Source organism: Etheostoma spectabile, chromosome 10 (genome assembly GCF_008692095.1).
Source record: "Etheostoma spectabile isolate EspeVRDwgs_2016 chromosome 10, UIUC_Espe_1.0, whole genome shotgun sequence".
NCBI lineage: Eukaryota > Metazoa > Chordata > Actinopteri > Perciformes > Percidae > Etheostoma > Etheostoma spectabile.
In genome coordinates, this window is record NC_045742.1 from 14,175,232 (window position 1) to 14,185,402 (window position 10,171).

The following is a 10,171-nucleotide window of genomic DNA, read 5'->3' on the forward strand; positions in this document are numbered from 1 at the left end:
TTAAATGACCACAGCTTTTTAAAAAGAAAGAAAACTTCCTATTTTTTTTCCCTGTCTGTTATTTTTTAGCCAAATGCCTTGACTTCAATGTCTAAAGTGCAAATAGTGATAATGATGTATTGATAAGAAAGTGCATATTAATAAAATGACAAAGGGGTGCTAGCATTCATGGCTGAGATTTTGTTTTAGGTTAAGAGGATTACTTAGGAGCAGCGGTATAATTAGCCATACTGGGAGGCTCAGACTAGCTGACAGAGAGATGCTAAGCAGGTGCTCTACCTTCTTTACACCAGAAAGACATGTATTTTTTTACAGCCCTCAGACAATATAGATGAAGGTCCTTTGAGGTTACTAGACTTGACTTAAAAATGTACACTTGACAGACATAAATGGGCAAAAATACAAGAGTCACATTTAGTCAACTGTATATTTAAACCAAAAAACAGACATCTTAGTGGGGGAAAACATCTTAATTGCATAGAAGTAATGAGAACATTGTATATTTCTTTCCCCAAATACATATATTCACAATAAAAAAAGATTACTGAAGTTATTTCCCGCTTGCAAGAATTTGCTTGATCATTACAATACATTACATTACATGTCATTTAGCTGACGCTTTTATCCAGAGCAACTTACAATTAAATGCTTTCTTCCTTGAAGGTACACACACTATAAGAGCACCGCTAACTGAGCGGGTGATCTGGAGCCAAACTGACTGCTGAATATACAGATAAGTGGCCTTGGCTATACTTCCCTCCCATCTACTGCAGAAAACAGCTGTCCTGTCTGTTGCATAATATGATTTTAAAGGGACAGAGTTGTTGTTTAGAGAGCATTGCATCAGCTGTTTCTTTTAAATGAGAAGCATGTGTAAGTTAGCAATGCAGACAATTTTACTCAAACAAAACCCCATGCAGCACATTTTAGTTGCTCTTTATCTACATCTCAACAACTATTGGGTGGATTGCCATGACATTTTCTACAGACATTAATGGTCCCCAGATGAAGAACCTTAATGACTTTGGTTATCATCTCACATTTCCTGTAGTGCCACCAGCAGGTTGACATTTGTGGTTTTGAGTGAGATGATTTGATGAATATTAAAAGGCTTTCCATGAAATTTGATATAGATATTTATGTCCCCAAAGGATGAATTGTAATCCCTTTGGTCATCCTCTGACCATTCATTTTGCATGGTCATTGGTTTAAAAAAATGTGTCCAATACTTTGCTTAATGAGCAAATTCGTGCAAAACTATAGACATTCCCTTTAATATCAGCTGCGCTTTGTGTTTAGTGGTAATTAGCAAATGTTAGCACGTGCTAAACTAAGATCGTGAACATGGTAAACATTATGCCAGCTGAACATCACCATGTTAGCATGCAAGCGTTGGCATTTAGCTCAAATTACCACTCTCCCTGTCCCAAGTACAGCCTCACAGAGCCGCTAGCATGGCTGCAGTATTGTTTAATCAAGTTTGTACCTGACAACAGATCTTAATGCTAACCATATGCCTCAGAATCCCAAAACAAAAACAGTAATGCTTTTGGAATGAACTAAAGACTTCAAGTTTGAAAGAGGCCAAATGATGATTTTTTTCCCCCCAAATCTATACTGTCCCTTTTTTCTTCCACTGAAAGCTACTTTCCCTCCTTCCTCAACAGTCCCGGTTGTTCTCCTTCCCCATATTGACAGTATTGTACCTATCTCTCTACTTTCCCTTATTGTCTTCATTTTCTCCCCATACGAGAACATCTCTACAGGTCTTCACCCTCCCACCATCCTGTTTGCATTGTCTCTCCTCTGACTCTCACCCCTGTGAGCTCTGCTCCATAGGGCTGATTTCTGGCATGCTCCTGCTCCTTCCCTTCCTTGCCCTGGCCTTGATGGCCTCTTCTTCCCCTTCTCCATCCTCCTCCTCATCGAACCATCCCGCCTGCTGCTCCAGATTCCCCCTGGAGCCTCTTATGCTGCTGCCCTTGAAGAACGGACCCGTGCAGAACTTGGTGCGGAAAGTAACAAAAGAGAGGCTCTTGCTGCGATGCTGCTTTTCAAACTCCTGTGTCGGCAAGTCTTCATTTTCGTTCCCCTCGTCCAGGCTGTCGCGTAGCATTGAGCGAAACAGCCGGGGAACCTCGTGAACCTCAGGCTCCATCTGCGACACCAGCCTCCTGAACCTACAGGGGGAAGAATAACTGTGATTAATAGGAACAGTCGGTTACAAAATAATACACTTATTTTCAGAGTACTTTACAGTTGAGACAAAACAAAAGCAAGGTCAGGCACGCAAAAATAAGGGCAGAAGGGTGCAGGTGCCACCGCCACCAAGTGGGCATTGCAGTCTTTTAAAAGTGGTCCAGAAAACCCCACTACGCCCCTGGTAGTTATTTTTTATTGTATGAAATGTTGTTTTGTACTTTGTTCCTGGTGTAAAGCACTTTGGATACCTGCTGGTTGCTGTGAAGTGCTATATAAATACATTTTAATTGATTGATTGATTGATTGGTAGGATATGAACCTTGATTACACAGGTGCTGGAAGGTGATGGATAACATAAAACCAGCATAAGATAATTAAATAACTGAAAATTTAAACACTGAACCATTTGATTTGCGGACTTATCCTTTCAGCTTTAAACCTTTTGCAAAAGCTGTGAAAAGATGTGAAAAGTTGTGAGCAGTAGTTTTCATCAGAACAGTGTTTGGGCACAGCTTAGGATCTCTGGTTGGGATATCGTGGGCATGTGCGTGCCCTGCATGTAGTCTCTTAGACAACTACTTTTCAAGTTATAGTTAAGGGAGTTACAGGGATTAGACCCTGCAGCTCTGTTTTTCATATTCTGTCTTTCAGTCAAACTCTTTTAAGTCTCAGTAGCTCTCCATGTCTCTGCATGTCCCCGGCTCTACGCCTCACTCTTTGTTTCAGTCTGTCTCATGCTTTCTCAGTTTCTATTTCAGTAATAGTTATACTTCTCTCTTTCTTGTCTTGTATGACAATACAGGTCTTTATACAATATGTCTTTATGTCTCTGTGTCTCCCTGTCTTTCTCACCTTGCGATCAGAGGTCCACACTGTGCAGGAGGGATCTTTGCACAGAGATCCTGCAGTTCCAGCAGGTCGTTGGGTGTCAGCTCATAGGGCTGTGGCGTTGGGGCGGTGGCCAGCCAGCTGTAGTCAGCAGTGGAGGAGGAACTGCGACGGCGGCGTTGTCCCTCTGTTGCCCGCTCCAAACGAATGCGTTCAGTGCGCTTCACCATGGCCCCTAGCTCCAACATCAGAGTATTGGTTACCAACTCCTGAGAGGTGCGCTGGCCGGGCACTTTGGGCTCAAGGGAGAAAACAGCAGACCAAGGAAACATCTAGGAAAGTAGGACAGAATTTGTAGAAAGTCAAAGAAATCTTTTATTTTTATTATCTGGATGTGGCACCATACATAAATCTAAGCAAGTTAATATTTGAGGTTATAGTAATTAAGAATTATTTTGGAGAATAAAGACAAGGCAAAAGGTTAGAAAGACTTAGAGCCCATTCAATTTCACTTTAGCAGTCACTCTGTAGAAGAATATTTTACATGTTGGATGCAAATTATATTAGATGTAGAGACTTAATCAAAGCTACCGTAAATGTTTAGAGAATCTACGGTAAGCTTCCATACACAACAAGAAACCTAAGAAATACTTTATAACCTTTATGCCAGATACATCTTATCAGTAAGATCTGTTCAAGTAAAACATGACTCATATGTGAATGGCAAACAACTCATATTGCTGATCAATAGAAACCATGTTTCTTAAGAAAATGTTATCACTTGTCATTTTCGTGCTCTAAACGTTCTCATAAGAAGTTTAAATATTGTCTTACCGTCATTAAACTGGGATTGCAAAGCTGCAGTGTATTGTTGTCAGACAGAAATCCACCAGTTTTCCGTAAAGTCTCTATTAGCTACCAGATGCACAGGAGGCCTCCATTTAAAAGGCGTTTAAAAAAGGTTACAACTCCTTGGACTTCAGCTGATGGCCCACGGCTACCTGACTGCCTCGCCACCTTCGACAGTCCTTGGCAGACAGGGCTTGTAATTTTGTGCCCGTGGACTGTGTGTGTGAGTTTGGGATTGAGAATAAATGTAATCCTGTATTAATAAAGTTCGAGTGACGAGAGGAGCTTACCTAACATGAGCGTGCACCTGGGTGAGGAGTGTGTGTTTGTGTAGCTGGGTTGTTAATAGCATGAGTTTATTGACTAATTTTAACCACTTTTCTTTTAAATATGTTTCTCAGTCTTAAAGCTATTAATTAAAGATGTAAATAAGGTTTCAGCTCATACACACCATCAGTCAGGACTGTTTTGCTCAGAGGTACTTCCACAGTGTCTGACAGAGATATTCCTGAGCAGACATGACATTTTAAACAGCATACTTTCTGGTTTCAAACTGTTAGACTACTGTCATTTCACCCAACAGAGTCCTTCAAAATAACACAGTATGGTCTCCCAGTACACAGACAATAATTTCTCAGGCACACCATTACCAGACAGTTATGGACAAGATTATATAACTTCCCACTGGCTATCATATGGTTTTGTATGTAAGGTAACTACAGGCTAGTTGCTGGGTTTCCGCATCACTCAGCGCTGAGCCACCAAATCCCAGATTACATTCAAATCCAGAGACTATAATGACTATTATAATCTAATTACAGTTGCCTACAGTGGCGTTGTTACCGCTGTAACTAAATAGGAGCAGTGAGTGATCAACCAGTGTTTACTGATTAATTGAATGCAAGGGATGATTAAAATTACAAGAGTTCTGCACAGCAGCTACAATCATCAGTAATAAAAACATGATGAATGTCTCAAGGAGTATTTCCATGGTGCTCCTCCAACAAACAACACACCATGAAAACATGACACCAGTCAAACACACATACAGAGTCATTGAGTTTACAAACTTTTAAAGTCCACTTGATGTGATCCACTTTAGCCTTGTAGAAACCCATTTCATTGTGCGGCAGCACAATGAAGAAATGTTTTATTGTTTGTTTTTCTCTCCATTGGACCCTTAAAATGAAACTATATAATTTGTTGTACTACTTCATGTACAAAAGCTGTTAGTGTCTTTTATCAGAGAAGCCTAGTTTAATGAATATTTGTTTTTTTATAGTGATTTTATATGCTACATTTTACTGTAATAAAATTGACCACCTCCATAATTTTTGAGCTTTCTAAAGTTGGCGGATTCAACTTGTGTATATATACATATTATGACAATTTTAAAATTACCCTTATTCATATTTGTTTATTTTTTCATTGTTCTTGTAACTTTCTGCACACCAGAAGGTGACGCCATAGTCAAAATGGACCTGGAACCAGAGTTTCAGCAGTTTACAGCTGACCTATCTAAGAATGTAGCTTTACTGGGTAATAAAATCCCTAGGTTCACTTTAGAAAGAAATGAGTCACCAGATACATTGGTGCAACTCACACTAACATACGTTACACTGCATTCCTCTTACAGATAAAGAGGATAGCTTCTGTCTTTCTAAGGTGAATGGATGAGCCAGCGTTTTCATTTTAAGGACCCTTGACAAGAGATTGTTAGACTTAAGTTTTTTTTGTTATGAGACATTAGTAAAGAACAATCATCTGAAAAAATTCCCTAGAGCGGTCATCTTAAAATAATTCATATACAGTACATTTAAAAGACAAAAGAACCCTGTGGGACTCCACATTCAGAACTTGAATATGTTCAGATAATATCCTGTGTACAGCAAGCACTTTGTCCTTGAAAAAACATTTACAATTTACGTTTTAGTGAAGCACAAGGTGTACTGCTAATGGTGCTCCAGAATCATTTGTTTAAATAATATTTTGTTGTATTTTCTGTACAATTTTGTATACAGTACTTTTAAAAATCCAATTAGCTGTTAGGTACCTATAAAGCCCCCTTTACTCCCAATATTTGCGTCCACTGTCCAGCATTTAATAGCTAAGAATTTGACGTGTGTTTATTTGATTAAGCATTATATAGGCTTATGCACTTTATCAGCAAAGGAAGTCTTTAAACTAATTTCTGGTAATAAAGCAGACCTGCCTTAATGTCAGTTCAAAAGTATTTCAAGATTACCTATTTCCATATTACCAAAGAAAATGACAATTGATCAAATTATAGTATCATAAAAGGTGTATGAGTTTGAGTTTTTCCAAAGGACAACAAGGCTGAAAAAATTATAAATGGACAATGAGTTAGTCTAATCCATTTTTTCTCATGACAGTAACTTTGCCATCTCTCAGATCAGCTCAGATACTTTATTGTAAATAGGCCTACCTCTCTTCTGTCGTGTTCTCTGACAAATATTAAATTTCACTGGCATTGTACGATTTCATGTGACAACTAATAACGATGATGGCTGTTTCGCAGATTTGTAGTGGGATTGTCGCTAGAGGTCATCAGAGGTTCACGCTGCTGCGAGGACTTTTCCCAAAACATTCCCCTTCTACGTCATTAACCCCCACCCCGCCTCGTGCCACAATGACTGTTTGGCTTGTCAGCTGAACTGGGCGCGCTCCTCCTTGTCTAAGATATGAAAACTGTCAGTTAAGGTCAGTTGTTTTGGTCAAAGGTGTGTAGAGTAGAGAAGAACTGGGGCTGTTGATGTCAGAGCAGCGTCACGACTCTGCGGCTCCCTGGCGGCTGGCGCCCTTTGTAACGTTACCGCTAAAGTGAATGGTAAGTAGCTCTAGTGTGGGGTTAGCTCGTAGCATCAGTGCTAGGTTAGTTGTCAGTCACTTACCGCTGATGGACAAAGCACAAAAGATCTGGCTCAGCTGGTCATGGTGCGGTTCTGGCTAACTCGGTGGTGGCGTTCATGATGGACGCTAAGGTGAAAGTGTTTGGAAGTTGTCAGTTACGCTATTCTGTTTGAACCTCGTGATACAGCACAGGCCAGGGTCCAACCTCTGGATTTCTAAACTTAAAGGAGAATTCCGGTCGATTCCAACACGTAACTCTGTTGTTTAAAAATTTGGAGTGCTGTCAGTAGAGAGAAAAACGGAAACAGTCGGTGCTGCCTACACCAAGTTATCCTCCTGCTAGCTTTAGCTCCCAACCACTTTAAACAGGGCACGTTTTAAACGTGTTTTTAGCCTCTTAACATGTACAAAATGTCAATAAAAGTGCCTACCCATTGGAAGTGATTCCTTCCAAGTGAACTAACAGAGCTGAATTAGCACAACTTTCATGCATTTCTTTCACATCTTCATTAGTCAGATTCATTGTGTTCACTCGAAAGGAATCATTTCACATGGGTAGGTGCTTGTAATGACATTTTGAACATGTTTAGAGGCTAAAAACACATTTAAAACGTGCCCTGTTTAAGCCAGTTGGGTTGGGTGCTAACTCTAGCAGGAGGATAACTTAGGCAGGACCGATTGTTTTAGTTTTTCTCTCTACTGACAGCACTCCAGATTTACAGACAACGGAGCTACGTGTTGAAATCACCGGAATTCTCCTCTGTTTGACATTCCGCCAGTTTCAGGGTATGTTGGAGAGCAAATTTAGACGTTTTACAGTCATTTTTAACTCAAAATCACCAAAAATGACGATTCAGTTAAGAGCGCAAAGAACTGAATGTCTGTCCAACACACCGGTCACAGTAGACGTACTTAGGGAACGTCTTAAAATTGCAGTACCAGCTATTTGTAAACTCATTTTTTGAAGGTGCTATATGTTACATACATCTTTTATAGATTCAAGACAAAGATGAGTAATCATTATTTTTTATATATACTTTATATGATTAGGCTATATATGATTCATTTTTCTAGTGTCTCTGAGGTCAGATATTAGAAAATAATCTGCATCTTTTTTTAAAGATTTAAATTAGGCAAATTATTTATTTGTATATTAATTAACAGGAAACATGGGGAGTTAGAAACATGGGGATGACCTGCCAGAATTCAACAAGGGATGTGGCAGGTACATAGTGTCTACTAGGTCATGGGAACACCTGCCTGTCTCTGTCTTGATAAGAACCGTAAGTGGACTGTGAAAAAACACTTGTGACAACAATGGGGAAACAAGCCTAGCTTTACTATTGTTGACTTTTTTATTTTTACCCAGCCAAATTCAAATATGTTTTATTTTATCAATATATTTAAATGACGTGAAACTAGACTAGAACTGACACAGTAGTTGATGACAGAAAATGAGTTATTTATAATTTTCAGAATTGATTTAAAGTCAGTTATTCAGTGCCATTCTCTGGTATTATCTTCTTTAACACATGGATTTCAACTTGTCTACAAAAGTGTTATTGTACAGTGTTTGAAGCTGTTTTTGTGTCATAATGATGTGCCTATTTCTCTAATAGATCTGTCCGTTTAGTTGAGTATTTCTGCCTCTCTTGTTTTCAGAAATGGAAGTCTGACTGGTGTTATGATGTTATTAGCCTTGAGGCTAGAGTGCATGCATGTCAAAAATCAGGCTTTTCTTCATTCCAACAGTCTGTTTTAACTCTGCTTGTGTTTGTGTTAACCCATATATAAAGTGCTAGTAAACAGTTTTTGCAGATCTAACTATTAACTAAAACAATTGTATTCACATGCAATTATTTAATTTTTACCAATAACTGTTGTTGCAGAAGTTTGAGAGAAGTTATTTAATTTTTTAACTTGGAAGTGCTCTTGGAACATTGCAGGCAGTCTGTGTTGGAAAACACTGAGTCACAGCTGCCCAGCGGTGACAACCAGCGTCTCCCTGAAGGATTAAAGCCTTAGCAACATAACATATTCAAGACAGGATACACAACCAGGGGCACTTATGATTGAAAACAAAGCTACCTACATCTTACTTAACAGGCCTGTACTTCCTCTTTGTTTCAGACTGTGTTGCTGGTTTCTTTACCCCAGCTACAGACTCCTATGGCTCCAGGAACTTCCTGATTCTGGATCTGTCGAGCAGTAATAGGAAAGGTCAGCTAGCAGGTTGTCTCATAGATGCATGCATTTGAACACAAATGGCCATCCTAAGTCCTCAGAAACCCTTTAGAACAGAAAGGAAATGTGTTTTTCAGAGTGCCCTTTAATGCAGACAGAAGTAAAACTTAACTTTTCTTTGAGTTTTTGTGCTGATGTTATATTCCCACCCCGTCAGGCCCAAGCAAAGAGAGATGAGCTGGGCTGAGGAGGACTGGACGGTGGGGCTATCTGGACGGGTCCTGCAAAAGGTTAAGGAGTTGCAGGTCCACCAGGAGCGACTGTCCAGAGAGAACAAGCAGAAACAGCTGCAACTGGACAACATTCATACAAGCCTCGAAAAACAGACTGTGAAGGTTAGGCTAACACTTATGGATGATGGCATATTTCTAAGTTTACTTTTAAATATATATCCTTATCAAGTTAGGTGAAGTTAAAGTCTGGTTAATTGTGCCTAATAAAATGTTGATGCATAGTACTGAAGTATAGTGTGCTCTGAGAACCATATCCAAGTACAAGTATCCAGTTACAAGTGTGTCAAAGTATCTTAAATACAACACTGTCATCATATTTGGTGCAACTTATAAGTTTTTTTCGTCATTCAAAAACCATGAGCAATGCAGTTGAAAAAGGCAAACTTTTGTAAATATTATGTTGTATAAATATTTGATTACATATAAAATCCAGCTATACACTGGCATAGTCAGTCATCTCTGACAGTATTTGTTATTTCCATTTTTTTTTATAATTGTATAATATGTACCTTTCCCTCTCCTTTTCTTCCCCCCCCTGCCAAGTATGAGGAGGTCCGTGGCGAGCTCCAGTGTGTGCAAAGAGAGCTCCAGAGTGTTCGACAGGAGGCCAAGGCAGCAGTGACCAGCAGTGACCGCCTGACCCAGGAGCTCCAGATCAAGCAGGCCCAAGTATGTTCTTTGGAGGGCCAGCGAGATGCTGCTCGCACCCTCAACAACAAACTCACCCAGGAAATCAAAAGGTAAGGACCAGTGGAATGGCATTCATGGACTCCAATGAAAATGACCCACTGTAGTTCTTTAAAAAAAATACATGATATCTTTGCAACATATAGGTTTTGATTGATTTTTAGATGTCATGATATAGATGCCACAGATCTCTTTCCAATTGTTTTTCATTCTCTCTCTCTCTCTCTCTCTCTCTCTCTCTCTCTCTCTCTCTCTCT

At 39.5% G+C, this 10,171-nt stretch overlaps 3 protein-coding genes across 9 annotated transcripts in view; 2 read left to right on the forward strand and 1 right to left on the reverse strand.

Moving 5' to 3' along the window:
* Positions 1-167, forward strand: part of stx5a (syntaxin 5A) — a 7,903-nt gene extending 7,736 nt beyond the window's left edge. For both annotated transcript variants that reach the window (XM_032528701.1, XM_032528702.1), the window contains one exon: positions 1-167. This exon is cut by the window's left edge and continues 1,190 nt beyond it. The gene's annotated coding sequence lies outside the window, so the exon portion shown is untranslated.
* A 246-nt stretch (positions 168-413) lies between these two features.
* Positions 414-4,132, reverse strand: zgc:162144 (RD3 domain-containing protein). Its single transcript, XM_032528707.1, has 3 exons — positions 3,865-4,132; positions 3,055-3,362; positions 414-2,180 (listed from the first exon to the last, which is right to left on the reverse strand). Exons 1-3 carry the CDS (start codon positions 3,868-3,870, stop codon positions 1,814-1,816), a joined length of 681 nt encoding a protein of 226 aa, XP_032384598.1. The 5' UTR covers positions 3,871-4,132; the 3' UTR covers positions 414-1,813.
* A 2,363-nt stretch (positions 4,133-6,495) lies between these two features.
* Positions 6,496-10,171, forward strand: part of si:dkeyp-115e12.6 (centromere protein F) — a 26,660-nt gene continuing 22,984 nt past the window's right edge. For 4 of the 6 annotated variants that reach the window (XM_032527953.1, XM_032527952.1, XM_032527957.1 and 1 more), the window contains exons 1-4: positions 6,496-6,727; positions 8,881-8,970; positions 9,152-9,329; positions 9,771-9,967. In XM_032527953.1, the coding sequence (XP_032383844.1) occupies positions 9,168-9,329; positions 9,771-9,967 (359 nt within the window). In that variant the 5' untranslated portion in view covers positions 6,496-6,727; positions 8,881-8,970; positions 9,152-9,167. The remainder of the gene's footprint in view (positions 6,728-8,880; positions 8,971-9,151; positions 9,330-9,770; positions 9,968-10,171) is intronic. The other 2 variants (XM_032527954.1, XM_032527956.1) reach the window with 2 other exon arrangements.